Raw genomic sequence first — 18,719 nt, forward strand, 5'->3', positions numbered from 1 at the left:
ACATGGCTTATGGAAATTATATATTATTGCTCTATAATCCTTAATCCATATATATTAAGACACTGTTTCAAAAATATTATTGAAGCCTTTCACCTCCTGATATGATGCAATAGGATGTTTACAAACTACCACAGAAGAAGCATTTTGCTCCCACGTGCAAGCAGTCAAATCTGAACCTAATCAAGCATCTAAATTTTACTATCAGTTTACAGAAAATAAACATGATATATATGTGATATATATGATATGATATATATGTGATATATAATATATATGATATACTTATCAACCAGAAAAATATTTCGTTTGTGACACAGATGCACCTATTTGCACGGACCTATCTTGTTATCAAAAACTGTGCTTTGTTACAATCATTAAAGGACAGAAATATATATATTTAAATCTAATGAAATGCAGGTTTATGTTAAAAATCAATGACCTGCTAACCCAAGGAGTAGCACAGGACTACTATGATTATTAAATACAATGTGATTCTCTAAATAAACAGGTGAAATAATATCAAAGTTCAAAATTCTCTATAATTCTTCCACAAAGACTGTGAAAATCACCTTGGAGTTTCTGAACGAGAGTCCTGGCCCCGTCGGGCCGGCGCTGGTGCTGGCGAGGGCCGGAAGCGCTTACCCCGCGGCAGGAGCCACCACCAGCTTCCCCTGGTTGTGGTGCGGCGGCTGCACCAACCTAAAGGCCTCCTTAATCCGCAGCAGTCTCTTTTCGCTCTCATGGCTCTGGGATTCTGTCGAGACGGGCCCTGCCCGCGCTCGGCTACAGCCAGCCAGCCAGCCAGCCCAGACGCTGAGCTGTGCGCGGAGTATTCCCCGACTTTCTAGTCAGAGGGCCCCAGGCGCCTAGCGGGTCATTACCGCCCTGGCGTTCAAATAACTCCCGCGAGAGAAGGAAATCCCGCGAGACTGCTGGCAGAGAGTAGGGAGGTGGAAAACTGGAGCGCGCACCTCCTGACACCGCTCCGGTTTCACGCTTGCGCAGAGGGCCGATCCAGTTTTTTCCGGCTCAATTTTGGAATTTGTGAGGTAGGCCGGAAGTGGTGTTGCGGAGCGAATGAGGGGAGATCCGAGCTGCGCCTCCGCTGGGGAGACCTGAGGCTTGCGGCGTCGGTTCCGGCCGGGTCGCGGCAGCTAGGCTGGAGGTGAGGCGAAAGAAGGGCAACCTTTGGTGGGAGTGGACCGGAGTCCGCTAAAGCGAAGCAATCCAGGGTTCGTTGCAGGGAAATATAGTCTTGGTTTTGCCCCCGGTATGAACTGAGGGAAAGTGAGAGCGGCAGTAATCTAGGCCTGAAAGGCGGTTATTCTAGGGTCGGCCGAAGGTTCAGGCCAAAGTTCTTTGAAATCCTAGTTGGCGCCATGGAGGACGGAAGGAAACCGGTCAGGAATCTCCTAGGAAGAGGGCTATGTTTTAATTTAGCTAAAGCTGGCACCTGGTAATTTCCACTCTTAGGCCTAGTAACTAATGCGTGCTTAACGTCAAAACAGGAAACAAAGGGAAGTGCAAGAGATGGAAGGTAATTTTAAGTTAGTGGCTGTATGACAGATTTGCAGTGTCTTTTGTTTCTACCTTTCGTCTGTCTAAAGGATTAAAAAAAAGATATTACATCCTTTTTTTTAATCCTTTAGACAGACGAAAGGTAGAAACAAAACTATAATACATATGTACTCACCAGTGAATTGGAGAAATAAATGACTATATAAGTGACTGAAATCGTTTGTCAGCTCTACCCCATCTTATTCTCTTCCCTTTTGCCCAAGGAAACCACTCTCCCTACCACCAAGCAATCAGTAATGTGTGTGTGTGTGTGTGTGTGTGTGTGTGTGTGTGTGTATATCTTTTTGCAGCTAGCTTGTTTTACTTAATGTTTTTAAGATTTTTCAGTGTTGTGTAACTCCACCTCATTCATCTTAATAGCTGAACGGATATTCTGTGAATTTAATATGTCACTGTCCATTGTTTGGTATCTTCAGTGCCTGACATTCTTTAGGTACGGTAGGTAGCTAAATGTTAGTTGAATGTATGACTGCTGTAGCATTTGAACTAAGTAAAAAAGAATGAATAGGACTTCATATGACCCAACAGGAGTATTCCAGGCAAAGGGAATACTAGCCAAAAGCAGAGACATGAAAGTGCATGAACTGTTTTAAGAATTTTCATACTTTTAGTACTGAAATGTAGAATGTATGGAGATCATGTCATGAAGGAGAAACCTGGAAAGATGAAGCTTAAGCTTAAGGGATATTATCCTGAAGAGTTGTTGAGTGCCGTTGAATGCTTTTCCAATTAATGAGAAACTGATCAGAGTTGTATTTTCAGAAGATAATACAGCACACTAGAGATATATCTTAGGATATAAAAGATTATTGACAGGGAATTCAAGACTATCAAACGTTATAACAATAACAATCATTGCATTAAGCACGTAAGACAACCAGCCAGACTAAAAATCCTAAACATTTTCCTAATCTATATTATCACATTTCTAAACAATTATTAGTATTTCATATTTTCTTCTGTCAAACTTGCAACATTTTCTGCTTCGGCCTCTCACTTAGCTGATACCTTGCATCCAATTCAGTTAAAAAAGAATGTCCCCATGCTTTCATCACCACATCTACCAGATCTGTTCCCTAATATACTGCCACTGCTACTACTATAGGTGAACTGTCTGATTTAGGAGGGAGAGTAAACCCTTTAAAAAATCCTTTTTACAACAATAGTGACTTGAACTAGTGTTATAAACTTTCAAAGGGGGATTGAAACATGAATAGTAAGAATATGAAAGAACAGAAAGGTTAAGAGACAATTGCTTCTAAGAGAATAATCCGTATATAGTAATATAAAAATAAGATACTTTTTTTAATGTTTTTTGTTTTCAGGTGGATTTAGGTTCCAAGCTTTAAAAGCTAAATCTAAATTTACTTTACATGTATGCTTTTATAGGATCATTGTTTCTACTATTTCTTAGCATTTAAAATAGAATCTTTGATAGTCCTATTTTAAGTAATATTGTATTAGCCTTTGTCTTACATATTTCCAAATTGTCCAAATATAGTTGGATAACTTATTTTTTATTCACTGTGATAAAAATAGAATGTGCGTTGTACAGTTTACTACAGGTATCACTAATTTTCTCATTCTTTCAAACACATTGAGTAACTACCATACAATAAGCACTATTCTAGGAATAGGTAGATAAGATTTATTAATGGGAAATCACTAACCTGAAACCAGATCATTTGACTGTGTTAATACACCTTGGTGTATAAGAAACTTTCCACTACAAATATTTGGTTACCTTAATTGGATCTCTTCCTTAAGGGAGGCCAAGTAGATGGATAGCTGAATAACGAGTGTTATTACTTGGAAATTTGGTTGGCCATGTAGCCACAGGAGCCAGTTTCAGTGTGCACATTCTTAAGCATCAGTGTACACATTTATAGGTCTTTGGTGTTTTGGCCGACAGAACCCATCTGGGTTATGGAATCACACTGGTATACTTCATCGTGTTCAGGTATGAACATGTTCTGATTTACATTGAGTACTAATTGAGCATGTCTGTTTAAATTAAAGTTCGAGAACTTATGATTAGGCCAGAACCTCAGGTTTGAACTTCTCCCCAGAGTTCCTCTGGCTTCTCATTAAGGCTGGTTTCAGAGATGTAAGTAAATAAAGTCAAACAAAAGACTTTGTAGCACATTTTGTTTAGCATTGTTTTTCTTGAGCTATATATGATAAATATTTAGGGAGAGAGAGCAGAAGGACAAAATTGTAGTAGTTTGAGGTTTCTTGGGGGAGAGTTGAAGCATTAAAATATACTAGCATCCTTATATGAACTTTTAACTATGGAAGGAAGTGTCAATATTCTCTTTCAGGCAGCTGTTTATCTGGTTTAGACTGTTTCAAGGCTCTGTATATTGCCCTTCAACTTTTCTTATGCATTAAAAAGAGATCTAGATCATTTACCTTCAGCAGTGTAGTTTTGGTCTAATATATTGATGACCACTCACTGTATTGGAACTTCCAAGAGGTATTTACCATAAACTCTTTAGTCCTGCTAATAACCTTGGCATAGGACATAAAACCTCCTAAGAAAAGCTTTGTCTCTTTCCAGCCAAGGTTAAGTATTTGTAAAATGTCATCTTTCTTTTTTGGGGGGGTGTGGGAGGGCAGAGTCTCACTTTGTCACCCAGGCTGGAGTGCAGTGACACGATCTCGGCTCCTGCAACCTCTGTCTCCCTGGTTCAAGCGATTCTCCTGCCTCAGCCTCCCGAGTAGCTGGGACTATAGGTGCATACCACCATACCTGGCTAATTTTTTTATTTTTAGTAGAGATGAGGGTTTCCCCATGTTGGCTAGGCTGGTCTTGATCTCCTGACCTCAGATGATCTGCTCACCTTGGCCTCCCAAAGTCCTGGGATTGCAGGTGTGAGCCACTGTGTCCAGCTAGCATGTCATCTTTCAAGGAAGCATCTAACCAAGATTAAGTCAAAGGCACCTACCAGGTCCTGAATTCTCTCCCAGATGCACACCTTTTAAGGTACAACCAGCTACCATATATAATAAATCTGTAGCTATTTAACCATTGTTAAAGCATTTAAGATTTTGACTTCCTAGAAGAACTCATAGTCTGCATAATAATTGTATTAAAAGGTAAAATACCTGATCAAGAAAAAGAGGTTTAGGGCCAAACTATACAACTTTATAACTAGAGCAGTACCACAAAATAACAGTGTTTTAAAATGTACTCAGGATTTATTTTACTCAAATATGGTAAGATATGCAGATGTGAAAATGACTGTCATGAAAGAAGAAATTTTTATACTCATGTATCCTTAGAAACAGGAAGCATAGCACCTTACACCATGCAAGGGTGCCATACCTAGAAGCAGCAGGATCAGTGGGGAGAGGAAGTACAAGGAAACTACAGGAAAGCCTTTATTTGCCTTTTTGAAGAAGGAATGGGCAAAACTGGATAACTGGGCTTGAACAGGGTTAAAATTGGCTGGTTTAAAGAATTTTGGCTGACTTAGGACATAGGGGATATCCCTAGTTGCCTGGTAGCTGGTCCTGGAGTGATTAGGACAAGGCAATATTATTGGTCTGGAGTATAAGAACCCAAGATGTCTGTGTTGGGTGTGAGTATAGGTGTGGGGGTTCTGGATTGGTTAGTTTACATAGGAATTAGCTAACCCTGGTAAAGGTAGTACCTCCCCAGTCATCGAGGACCCACCCAGATACCAGCGCATTAACTATAGAAAAATAAGAAAATACAGTTAATACAAACTGTCCTAATGAAGATATAGTATTAACATAGTTAAGACATGTTGAATTTTTAATAAATAAACACTACAGTAAATGTAAGACTGCCCCTCTTCCAAAAAACTCGAGATAATTTGATGGAAAAGGTGGGTAAGGAAGGGTTGGAACTACTGTTACGGCCATAAGACTGAAGTACACTATGATCCAAGAGAGCAGTGCAGTACAACCAAGGCAGGCATGACCAAGATAGGTGCGGCCAAGCAAAAAGGAAGTATGTATGGTAAATAAGCTATACTCCTTCATGGCTTGCTGTATTCAGTTTTGTTAATATACTTTCCAACTCCTGATGCCAACTTCTGAGTTTTACTGTCATTATTTTTCTGTTTACCAATCTCGATGGAAGTGGTTTGCCTTATAGAAATAGGCCTAAGCCAATATAAGATAATGATAGAGAGGGTTATAGACTTTTTGCCTCACCATCCATGATCTTAGATATCATAAAGGCCCCCGTAGCTGGCAGTAATATTACTTTGTACTGTGATACTTTCATGTCTTATCTCTCATCTTATTCCCAGGTCAAGGATGCATTCCCAGGAAGGTTCCATAAAAATATATCATCAGCTCCAACCTGATATTTGACCTAGCCATGGAAAACCTCATTGGCTCATTACTAGATCAGACCACAAATATGATTAAGGAATGGAAATCTAAGATAAATTTCCACTACTTGAAGATGTTCTTATACAAGTCAACAGTTTAGCAGATCAGCTAGATTCTTTCATCATCAAGCAGACATACTCAAGGTACCAGCACAGCAAAGGGCACAGAATGTCTAAATCAGTATTTTTTACAATATGTGTGAGACCCATTAGTGAGTCATGAAAGCAATTCTGTGAGTCACAATGAACATTAAAAAAAAAAAAAAAACAATAAAATGTAAAATATCAAAGTGTTTTGCATGAATCCTTTGCCTGAATTGTGCACATTGCAAGGAATGCTGAGGTCAATTTCAATTTGTGAGAAAGGTATTTGATGGAGGGGATAGGATGAATAGAATGTATATTGGCCAAGAAATGATTTTCGGGCATTTGCTCCTGGGTGTTGTGCTTGATTTTCATAATAGCAAGGTTAATTCATAGTCAAGTTTTATATTACAGTGACTTGCAACTAGTTGTGAAGTCTGAGATACTCAACTGAGATTCAATTGCAAACTTTGAGTGTAGTTTTGAAAGTATGCTATTTAGACTTTGTATATTTTTTTCTTTTTTGAGTTAGTGCCAATTATAACATTTTAATCAAACTGGAACAAATTGTTATTAAAATGGATCGTTTCTTTATTAAAAGAAAGAGAAATAGTGAAGTGAAATATGTAGAAGCATGTTCAAGTTCATCTGTTGAATCTGGAATTGTGAATAGTAGCAATATTGAGAAAAATACTGACTCTAATCTGCAAATTTCAACTTCATTTGAGCCACATTTCAAAAAGAAAAAAGTAAGTGCAAGACGTTATAATGAAGATTACTTAAAATATGGCTTTATCAAATGTGAAAAACCGTTTGAAAATGACAGACCTCAGTGTGTTATTTGTAATAATATTCTTGCGAATGAAAGCTTAAAACCTTCGAAATTAAAAAGGCACTTAGAAACTCAGCATGCTGAACTTATTGATAAGCCTCTTGAATATTTTCAAAGGAAGAAAAAAGACATAAAATTATCAACACAGTTTCTTAGTTCTACTATTAGTGGGAAAGCCTTATTATCATCATATTTAGTTGCATATCGTGTGGCAAAAGAGAAAATAGCTAACACAGCTGCTGAAAAAATTATTCTTCCAGCATGTTTGGATATGGTACGTACAATATTTGATGATAAATCAGCTGATAAATTAAATACTATACCTAATGATAACACAATATCGCTTCGAATTTGTACTATTGCAGAACATTTAGAAGCAATGCTTATTACTCGGTTACAGTCTGGTATAGATTTTGCAATCCAGCTTGATGAAAGCACTGATATTGGAAGCTGCACAACGCTTTTTGTTTATGTCAGATATGCATGGCAAGATGATTTTATGGAGGAATTTTTGTGTTTTTTAAATTTAACCTCACACCTAAGTGGATTAGATATTTTTACAGAATTAGAAAGGCGCATAATTGGCCAATATAAGTTAAACTGGAAAAACTGTAAAGGAATTACAAGTGACGGCACAGCAACCATAACTGGAAAGCATAGCAGAGTAATTAAAGAATTACTAGAAGTTACTAATAATGGTACTGTGTGGAATCATTGTTTTATACATCGTGAAGGTTTAGCATCCAGAGAAATTCCACAGAATCTCATGGAAGTATTGAAAAATGCAGTGAAAGTTGTTAATTTTATTAAAGGAAGCTCACTGAATAGCAGGCTTCTTGAAAAATTTTGTTCAGAGATTGGAAGTAATCATACCCACTTACTATATCATACCAAAGTTCGTTGGTTGTCTCAAGGGAAAATACTAAGTAGGGTTTATGAGCTCAGGAATGAGATTCACTTCTGTCTCATTGAAAAAAAATCTCATTTGGCAAATATTTTTGAAGATGATATTTGGGTAACAAAATTGGCATATTTAACTGATATTTTTAGCATTCTTAATGAACTAAGTTTAAAACTACAGGGGAAAAACAGTGATGTATTCCAACATGTTGAACGTATCCAGGGATTTCGAAAGACATTATTGTTATGGCAAGCAAGACTCAAAAGTAATTGTCCTAGCTACTACATGTTTCCAAGATTTTTGCAGCATATCGAAGAGAATATTATTAATGAAAACATTTTGAAAGAAATAAAATTAGAGATATGGTTGCATCTTACTTCTGTATCTCAAACTTTTAACCACTTTTTTCCAGAAGAAAAATTTGAAACATTAAGGGAAAACAGTTGGGTGAAAGATCCATTTGCTTTTCGAAGCCCTGAATCAATAATTGAGCTAAACTTGGTGCCTGAAGAAGAGAATGAACTATTACAGCTTAGTTCTTCATATACATTGAAGAATGATTATGAGACCTTAGGTTTATCAGCATTTTGGATTAAGGTAAAGGAAGACTTTCCATTGTTAAGTAGAAAGAGTGTCCTGCTATTACTACCATTCACAACTACTAGTTTGTGTGAACTAGGGTTTTCTGTCTTCACCCAGTTAAAAACAAAGGAAAGAAATGGGCTGAATGGTACAGCAGCTATGCGGGTAGCATTATCTTCCTGTGTTCCAGACTGGAATGAACTTATGAACAGGCAAGCACACCCATCATAGTAAATAAAATCTTACCTAGTTTTTGTTTTTGTATTTCTTATTTTGTAGTAGTATTCTATATTATATTTAAATGGGACTATAACATTGTATGTGATACTTATGTTTTAATTTTTGTTATATTTAATAAAATTATTTTATGTTCATCGAACAAAAATTTAATGAATTTCTGTTAGAGACCAGGAATTATTCCAGAGACATTTGGGATACAAAAGTGAACAATACAGATAATTCGCTAGTGGAGTTTATATCCTGGTAAAGAGAAATTGACAATAAACATAATAAATAAGCTTTATAATATTTGGAAGCTCTTAAGTGCTATGGAAAGAGTAGTAAGAAGTACTGGGAAACCAAACCATGAAGGATTCTGTAGAGCATAATTGGGCCTCTGGCTTTTGTCAATGGAATAGAGAACAGTTGAAGTGTTTAAGCAAAGGAGAGAGATGATCTGAGTCAGGTTTTAAAAGACACTCTGGTCACTCTTTTAAATTCTTAGAATAAGTCTGGATTAAATGTTACTCCCCCCTCACTGGGCATGTGGCTCAGATCTGTAATCCCAGCACTTTGGCAGGCCATGGCAGAAGGATCACTTGAGCCTAGGAGTTCAAGACCAGTCTGGACAACATAGTGAGACCTTGTTTCTACTAAAAAATTTTTAAAAATAAGCCTGGTGTATTGTTGCACACCTGTAGTCCCAGCTACTCAGGAGGTTGAGGCAGGAGGTCGCTCAAGCTCAGGGGTTTGAAGTTGTAGTCATCTGTGATTGCACCACTGCAGTCCAGCCTGAGCAACAGAGTGAAACCCTCTCTCAAAAAAATTAAATGTCACTTCCCTAGAGAAACCTTTCTAACCACCTTAGGGTAAATCCTCCCATTATTCCTTTTATTTCTTTGTTTTTCTTGTAGTACATAATTTGTAATAATTTTGATTACTATCATTCTGCCACCCTGGAATATGTAATTCATAATTACTTGATTACTATCATTCTTCCATAGTTGGGGAGATGATGTCCATTTGCATGATACATAGTATGTATTCAATATCCATTTGCTAAAGAATAAATGAATCAATAATACCTAACATCTCTAATTTGCAGTCATTTCCAGTAATAATTATTAAATATGTGGCAAATTTCTTTGCCTTTTTTACTTTTTAAAATCTGATTTTGGGGCCGGGGACAGTGGTTCACGCCTGTAATCCCAGCACTTTGGGAGGCCGAGGCGGACATATCACCTGAGGTCAGGAGTTCGAGACCAGCCTGGCCAACCTGGTGAAACCCCGTCTTTACTAAAAATACAAAAATTAGCCGGGCGTGGTGACGAGCACCTGTAATCCCAGCTACCCTGGAGGCTGAGGCAGGAGAATCACTTGAACCCAGGAGGCGGAGTTTACAGTGAGCCAAGATTGCGCCACTGCACTCAAGCCTGGGCAACAGAGTGAGACTCGATCTCAAAAAAGAAAGAAAAAATTTGATTTTGACATAACTTCTGTAAGCATCCAGAAAGGCATTGATGCTGTTTCTTCACATCGTTGTGGATGCTTAAGCAATGTATATTGTGTAATATATAGTCTTCAAACTAATTTCAACTTCTGCCTCTCTGTGTACTCCTTCCTTCACTGGGTGATACTATTTTGGCATGGTCTTATTAAAATCATACAGGGTAGCAGTTCCTTTCCATCTGCTATCATGCCTAGCCTTGTAATATTTGATTTTTCAGATTTCCTATTCTATGGAAGGTAATTGATTTTTTCTTTATTTGATGCTTGAAATAAAGTGTTGAAAAATCATTTTCTGTGAGTAGCTCATATTTCTGCACAGTCTGAATCCCCCGTTTGACCATGTTCACATTTAAATTAAGGATGTATAAAGGAAACATTGCTGGATAGTGAAGCTAGAGATAGCACCTCCCCTAGAGACATCCCAGGGAAGTAAAGATAAGCCTTCTCTTTTCTCACACTAGGAAGGGAATTTGCCTACATTCCGGAAATAATGAGTAATCTCTGGAGAAGATGGAGAGTCATGTCAGCAGCTCCATAAAAGCCTAGAAACTATTAAAATTTGGGGCTCCTCTTCTGTAGTGCAACCACTGCATTCAGAGGTAACACTTGGCCTTTACTGTATTACGTTATAGGAATTGGAGCATGGGAACACACACAGTGCTACTCTGGCTGCTGTTTTTGCTATAAATAAGAAATTGTTTCTCTGATCCAGAGTTTTGTGTCTTTCTGTGAGTATGTCTGTCCTGTAAAATCTTTTACTATGTAAGGTAACATTTACGGGTTTCAGGGAGTAGGATGTAGACATCTTTGGGGAGGCTATTAAGCCTACTGTAGTCCACCCTCTGGTCTCCAAAGACTCATCCATTCCACTTGAAAAATACATTCACCCATCCTAAGGTCCCCGTAGATCTCAACCCATTATAGTGTTAGCTTAAGTTCAAGCCTTATCTAAGCTTCATCAACTAAAAAGTCCGAAATCTCATATCTAAATTAGATATGGGTGCAGCTCTGAGTGTAATCGATTCTGGAGCAAAATTTTATATCTACAGACCTATGAAACTAGGAAGCAAGATCTGTGCTGTAAAACAGTAGTGGGACAGAAATAGGGTAGCAATCATTAGATGTTCTCATTCAGAAAGGAGACACCACCCAATCCCTTTCAAAGTCTCATGGGCAAATTCCATTAGGTTATAAAGCCTGGGAATAGCTGTGGCTCTGGCACCTGCCCTCTGTACCTGGGGCTCCACACTCAGAGCCATCCTTTTTGATGTCTGTCACTGAGTAGTTTTGTCAGTCTGTTTCTTGCTGGTAGAATTTAAGGAGCTCGATTGCCTTCTTTCATTTTGTCTTCTCTGTCCCTTTTAGTCCAATTTGACAGTGTTTCTGTTGGTAAAACAAAATGTTGTGGGTTATAGGGATTCACTCCACTGAAAGAGGGGCTCCTCAACAGATTTCCTGAATAATTCTATCTCTACTTGGGACTTCTGCTGAGATTGGTTGAGGGGATTTGTGAGTCACATGCCTCTTGAGATAGCCCTCTGTGTAACTGAATACTGTAATCTTTAGTACTTCCTAAGCAGTAGCAAAAGACTACCCACACTTACAAATAGTTAAGATAAATTTCATACTATGTATATTTTACCACAATTGAAAATTCAAAACCTTTTTATAGACGGATGTACAGCCACATTGTTGGCTTTCTCACCAGAGCATGCTTTCCTTACAGTGGATCTCTTAGGAGTTAGGATGAGTGGATCTCATCCTTTGCAATCTCAATAGGCTGAGAATTTCTCAAATCATCAAATGCTTGTTTTATTTTCTAACAGTTCTCTCAGTTTATCCCTTTCCTCTCTCATTTTTCTAAAACCAATGATAAACCAAGTGAGATTTTCATCACTGCTTGGAAACTTTGTACAAATACATTGCTTACAAGTTCTGTTTTCTTACAATTTTAGGACACAATTCATCTAAGCTTTCTACCACTATACAAAAAGAACGCTCTTTCCTTTAGTTTCAAAAAATAAGTTTCTCATTTCTTTGTGAGCCCTCACCAGCAGCACTTTTAACACCTGTATTTCTACAGTTTATGGTGTGTTAAGATTTTCTCTAATATAAGTTTTCTCTACAATACTCTCACTTCCAGGCCCTCATAACACCCATATTTCTACTAACAGCCTATTCGAGGTTGTTAGACCTCTTCTATCATATTCCTGAAAATTCTTCCAGTCTCTCTACAGATTATCCAAATCCAAATTACTTCCATAATTTTAGTGTTCGTTACAGCAGAATTGTCATAATTTGAGGCCAGAAAAGTCTTTCTCTTGATGATTGAACTCACCTATTCTCCAATCTTGCTTTTTCCCTTGTGGACTCTGGTCAAGATTAGACAGGAATAATAGTCCTGCTCCTGGTGATTCCCAAGTTCAGTCTTGGAAATGAAGGGAAAAGGAGGCAGAAAGAGTGATGGTTTCAGGTACCCAAAGCTGTATGTGTTTCCTGTTGCTGCTTAGCAAATGCCACATAATGGCTTAAAGCAACATAAATGTGTTCTTTTTTGGAGTCCAATGTAAGTCTTAATGGGGTGAAAGTCAAGGTGTCAGCAGGATTCATTCCATCTGGATTATTCAGGGAAGAACATTTCCTTACCCTTCCAAGCTTCTGAAGTCTGCCTGCATCCCCTGTCTCATGGCTCCTTCCTGCATTTTCAGCGCCAGCAGCATAATATCTTCAAGTATCTCTGTGCTTTTGCTATCACATAGTTTTCTCTGTGTCTCTGATTTACCTGACTTCCTTCTATAAGGACTTTTAGGATTACATTGGACTCATCCAGATAATTCAGTATAATCTCCCCATCTCAAGATCCTAAATTTAATCACATCTGCGGAGTCCTTCTTACTATATAAAGTAATGTATTTATAGGCTCCAGGGTTTAGGACATGAACTAAACTTTCTTTGCTGGGCTATTTTTCAGCCTTCCACAACAGATAATAAACATACAACATATGACATAAACATTCAGAACAACGATTGAAAGTACACTGTGAAATATACTATTCTAAGGCCTTTAAATGCGTAATCTCTCTTTATTCTCTGGCAATCAAGATTTTTGGCCAACAAAAGAAACACAGTTTTCAGTAAGGAAGCTCAGAAATTATTGATAACTCATAATGATCAAGAGAACAAAGTGCAAATGCCTTAGCATTGTGCTCAATGGCTTTAAGATATGACCTAACTTCCTGTCTAATTTCCGTCTGCATCCTGTTTACCAATCAAACCAAACTTTCAACTGTTTCCAGAAGCTCCATGGTTTTTTCCTTTTCTGCCTTTGCTCAGGCAATTAGCTCCATCTGAAATCTCTTTTGCCACAACTGTATGTATCAGCATACTATTTCTTCTATAAGTTTATATAAGTGGAGTAATAAAGTTTGTCTGCCTTTACATCTAGCTTCTTTGATTCAGCATGTTTTTAAAATTTTTGTCATTTTTTTGTATTGCTAATAATACTCTATTATATGATGATATTGCAAGTTACTAATTTATTCCTCTCATTGGTCATTTGCATTGTTTACTGTTTTGAGTTACGAATTAAGCTTCTACAAACATAGGCATAGATGTGTTTTCTAGGCATAGATGTATTTTCATTTTTCTTTTGGTAAATACCTAGGAATGAAATATCTTCTTTGGTGAGGTATAGGTTCAACTATTTTGCCAATTTTGAGATGTGGTGGTTTTTCTTACTTTTGAGTTGCCAGTGTTCTTTCTATGTTTTAGATCAAGCTTCTCCAACCCACAGCCCATGGGCCACATGCTGCTCAGAACGGCTTTGAATGCAGCCCAATGCAAATTTGTAAACTTCCTTAAAACCTTATGAGATTTGTGCATGTGTTAAGGGTGGCAAATATTTGAGTCTCACAGCATGAAATATGTTAGCAATAGAAGGAATCTGAGTTACTGTCAGTGAATCTGTATGGGTCTGCCTCCTCAGAAAAAAAATCTCAGTATTTAAAGACATGAGTTTGCAGGTTAAAAGGGCTCATGGATTGCCCACTACAATGAAAAACGACTACCTTTCCCCAAGTTCATCTCTGAAATTTCATACTCTTGAGAATAAAAGGAAATTCTGAAAACTTCCAGATAGAAAAAAACAGGCCAAAGAATAAACAACAAAAAGTTCAAATAAACAGAAATATGAAAATGGCTTCAGATTTCTCAACAGCAACACAGAAAATAATGGAGCACAGCCTTCAAAATTTTGAAGGGAAATGCTTTCTAACACAAAAGTCTACCCAACTAAATTCTCAATCAAATGTGAGGTTAGAATAATGAAATTTTGAATTCTTATGCAAAAATCTCAGAAACCCAACCAAATAATCAAGTGTGAGGGTAGAATAATGACATTTTAAATTCTTATGCAAAAATCTCAGAAAGTTTAGTCCCCTATGTATCTTTTCAAGAAGCTATTGGACGATGTGCTCCATAAAACAAGAAAGAGGAGGACATGAGTTCGTTTTCATGCTACTCAAAGACTACCTGAAACTGCAAACAAAAAGAGGGTTAATTGGACTTACAGTTTCACATGCCTGGGAGGCCTCAGAATCATGGTGTGAAGTGAAAGGCACTTCTTACATGGCAGTGGCAAGAGAAAAATGAGGAAGAAGCAAAAGTGGAAACCCATGATAAACCCATCAGATCACAGGAGACTTATTCACTATCACAAGAATAGCATGAGAAAGACTTGCCGCATGATTCAATTACCACCCTCTGGCTCTACCACAACACATGGGAATTCTAGGAGCTACAATGCAAGTTGAGATTTGGGTGGGGACACAGCCAAACCATATCACTAGGAAACAGGACATTCAGCACAGGAGAGATGAAAGGAAGTTACCAGGATGGCTGCTGTGCAGCAAGTAGAGAGAGCAAGAAGCTCAGATTCAGACAGAAAACTGGACAGCTCCAGAACGGATGTTTTCAAGAACCCACCCTCCCCTGCCCATAAAAAAAAAAAAAGGTGGGGCACAGTGGCTCATGCCCATAATCCCAGCCGAGGCTTGCAGATCACTCAAGGACAAGAGTTTGAGATGGCCTGGAAACCCTACCTCCACTAAAAATAAAAAATTTAGCCAGGTGTGGTGGCATGTACCTGTAATCCCAGTTACTCAGGAGGCTGAGGCAAGATAATCACTTGGACATGGGAGGTAGAGGTTGCAGTGAGCCGAGATTGTGCCACTGTATTTCAGCCTGAGCGACAGAGTGAGACTCCATCTCAAAAAAAAAAAGAAAAAAAAAATCATACACACCCCCTGAGATATTGACTGATGTTTTTGAATGTTTCAAGAGATTTACATGTCTATCAGAGAGTTTGACCATAATCATAGGTGTTCATAGAATATCAAGCAAATACACAAATAAGTGTGTGTGTGTGGCCAAGGCAGGGATTGAGGTGTATAGACAATGATTACCTCCAAGGTAAACAAGTGGTTTACAACAAATAAAATGTAATCGTAGAATGCTATAAGCTCAGCCATGAATAATACTGGCAAGATCATAATACTGTAAATGCTGATAACAGATTTAGAGTTGTGATATAGCCATATTAGCAGAATGAAGGGTACAGAAGGATGCATTTTGGAGGTGAGACAGGATTAAAGCTAAAATCTCTTTTTTCATACTAGGAAATTAAAGAATAATATCCAAAACAGAAACATGGGCCAGGCGTGGTGGCTCATGCCTGTAATCCCAGCACTTTGGGAGGCCGAGGTGGGTGGATCACAAGGTGAGGAGTTCAAGAGCAGCCTGACCGACATGATGAAACCCCGTCTCTACTAAACATACGAAAATTTAGCCAGGCTTGGTGGCGCACACCTGTAATCCCAGGTACTCACAAGTCTGAGGCAGGAGAATTGCTTCACCATGGGAGGCAGAGATTGCAGTGAGCCAAGATCGCACCGTTGCACTGTAGCCTGAGTGACAGAGCGAGACTCTGTCAAGAAAAAAAAAGAAAGAAACAGAAACATCAACATATAGCATATAGGCATTATATTAGTCTGTTCTTGCATTGCTATAAAGAGATACCTGAAACTGGTCATTTTTTTTTTTTTATTGCATTTTAGGTTTTGAGGTACATGTGAAGAACATGGAAGATTGTTGCATAGGTACACACATGGCAGTGTGATTTGCTGCCTTCCTCCCCATCACCTATATCTGGCATTTCTCCCCACCATGCTATCTCTCCCCAACACCCCACACCCCACTGTCCCTCCCTTGTTTCCCCCCGACACACCCCAGTGTGTGATGCTCCCCTCCCTCTGTCCATGTGTTCTCATTGTTCAACACCCGCCTATGAGTGAGAACATGCGGTGTAGAGGTTTAATTGGCTTACAGTTCTTCAGGCTGTAAAGGAAGCATAGTAGCTTCTGCATCTGGGGAGGCTTCAGGAAGTTTCCAAATGTGGTGGAAGGCAAAGAGGGAGCGAGGAGTCTTACATGGTGGCAGCAGGGAGCAAGAGAGAGAGGGAAGAAGTGCTACACACTTTTAAACAATCAGATCTCACTCACTATCATGAGAACAGCACCAAGGGGGTGGTGCTAGACCATTCATGAGAAACCCACCCCAAATCACCTCCCACCAGGCCCCACCTTCAACACTGGGGATTACAATTTAACATGAGATTTGGTGGGGACAAACCATACCAGGCATGTGTGAAAGGAAAATCTTGGGGCCCCAGAATTACTAAACTAAATGGAAAAGTCAGGCTGGGAACTGCTCAGAGCAAACCTGCATCCCATTCTATTCAAAGTCATTCCTCTGCTCACTGAGATAGATGCATATTCTGATGGCCTCCTTTGAAAGAAAGGCTTATCAGAAACTCAAAAGAAGGCAAGCAACCATTTGTTTCTCACCTACCTATGACCTGGAAGCCCTGTCCCTGCTTCAAGTTGTCCCCACCTTTCTGGATGGAACCAATGTACTTCTCACATATACTGATTAATGTTTCATGTCTCCCTAAAATGCATAAAGCTGCCGGGCGTGGTGGCTCATGCCTGTAATCCCAACACTTTGGGAGGCCGAGACGGGTGGATCATCTGAGGTCGGGAGTTGAAGATCAGCCTGACCAACATGGAGAAACCCCATCTCTACTAAAAATACAAAAAATTAGCCAGGCGTGGTGGCTCATGCCTGTAATCCCAGCTACTCCGGAGGCTGAGGATCACTTGAACTGGCGAAGTGGAGGTTGCAGCCGCGCCATTGCACTCCAGCCTGGGCAACAAGAGCGAAACTCCATCTAAAAAAAAAAAATTGTATAAAGCCAAGTTGTCCCCCAACCACCTTGGGCACATGTCATCAGGACTTCCTGAGGCTGTGTCACAGATGCCCTCCTCAACCTTGGTAAAGTAAACTTTCTAAATTAACTGAGATCTGTCTCAAATTTTCGGGGTTCACACATGTTATTTAGAAATATGGAAGTAAACACCAGGAACAAAACTGTTCAAATGATTAAAAATGCTTACCTCTGGAAAGTGGATTTAACTTAAGGAGGGACTGAACCAGAGAATGTGGATTTTGGTTATAGAAAACAAGAGATTCAAATAAAACAGGTGTAGATAGAACACCTACACCTGTGTTGTCCTCCCTCGTGTTTATCAAGTGTTTGCCAGGCACTCAGAGTTCATTGCTGTCATTACTGTAAGAATTGAGGACTTGGGCCTCCACGTGGAATTCTGTTAATACCAGCTCTCTTAAACTGACTGTCTCCAGGATTTTGCATCTAGCCGGAAGGGAGATTGTGACCTCTGACAAGTTAGTTGGCAGTAGGTATCCATGGAGAATTTGTTCTGGGACAACCCTGGATACCAAAATCCACAGATGCTCAAGGCCTTTATATTAAATGGTGTAGTACAGTATTTGCACATCCTCTCCTATAATTCAAATCATCTTTAGATTCCTTATAATATCTAGTACCTGTTATGTAAGTAGTTGTATTATTTAGGGAATGATAACAAGGAAAATAAAGTCCGTTTATGTTCAGTACAGATGCAAGCATTCTTTTTTTCCCCAAATGTTTCTCATCCATGGTTAGTTGAATCTGGATGATGAATTCACAAATATAGAGGGCCAAACATACTTAACGTCCCTGAGTTTATCCATTAGTAAAGAGAGAATAATTATAACCCTAGCTAGGAAGGATGCTGCGGAAAGTAATGAATATTATGCTTGCAAAGTGCTTGGCATGTTGTTGTGGTTTTATTTCCTGAAAACAAACAAAAATCACTTACTGACTGGTGTGAAGAAGGGCATCTGTCAAAGTTGTCATCCTTGGAAGAAGAAAAGTCTTTCTTTGATGAATTACCTTTCCTCCAACCTCGTGGCTTCTTTGGGACTCCCTCCCCAGGACACCAAGTTAAGATTAACCTGGGCCGCAATGCACCGGTCCTGTCCCAGGTGATGTTCCAAGCTCAGTTTTTTGTTTGTTTGTTTGTTTTTTAGACAGGGTCTTGCTCTGTCTCCCAGGGCTGGAGTGCAGTGGTGCGATGACCACTCACTGCAGTCACTGATCCCCTGGGGTCAAAGCCTTCTCCCATCTCAGCCTCGCAAGCTGCTGGGACTACAGGTGCGCACCACCAGGACTGGCTATTTTTTTTTTTTT

General features: G+C 39.0%; 1 protein-coding gene and 1 long non-coding RNA gene across 6 annotated transcripts in view; one reads left to right on the forward strand and one right to left on the reverse strand.

Annotated features, from left to right (window-relative positions):
• Nucleotides 1-641: 641 nt before the first annotated feature.
• On the reverse strand, nucleotides 642-18,710 carry LOC135270421 (uncharacterized). The gene is made up of 4 exons (XR_010338564.1): nucleotides 18,349-18,710; nucleotides 15,958-16,055; nucleotides 11,308-11,455; nucleotides 642-1,412 (listed from the first exon to the last, which is right to left on the reverse strand). It is a non-coding gene; the product is annotated as an uncharacterized LOC135270421 (long non-coding RNA).
• FAM200B (family with sequence similarity 200 member B) overlaps nucleotides 856-18,719 on the forward strand; it is a 50,085-nt gene continuing 32,221 nt past the window's right edge. The window contains exons 1-3 of one of the 5 annotated variants that reach the window (XR_010338554.1): nucleotides 1,077-1,165; nucleotides 5,862-8,359; nucleotides 10,534-10,671. Coding sequence is in view for 2 of the 5 variants with exons in the window: in XM_012472381.2 (XP_012327804.1) it covers nucleotides 6,608-8,575 (1,968 nt within the window). In the remaining 3 variants the exon portion in view is untranslated. Of the gene's footprint in view, nucleotides 1,050-1,076; nucleotides 1,166-5,861; nucleotides 18,709-18,719 lie in introns of those variants that run through there. The other 4 variants (XR_010338553.1, XR_010338550.1, XM_064365772.1 and 1 more) reach the window with 4 other exon arrangements.

Source organism: Aotus nancymaae, unplaced genomic scaffold (assembly GCF_030222135.1).
Source record: "Aotus nancymaae isolate 86718 unplaced genomic scaffold, 86718_ANA_hifiasm-v0.15.2.pri h1tg000006l, whole genome shotgun sequence".
Classification (NCBI taxonomy): Eukaryota; Metazoa; Chordata; class Mammalia; order Primates; family Aotidae; genus Aotus; species Aotus nancymaae.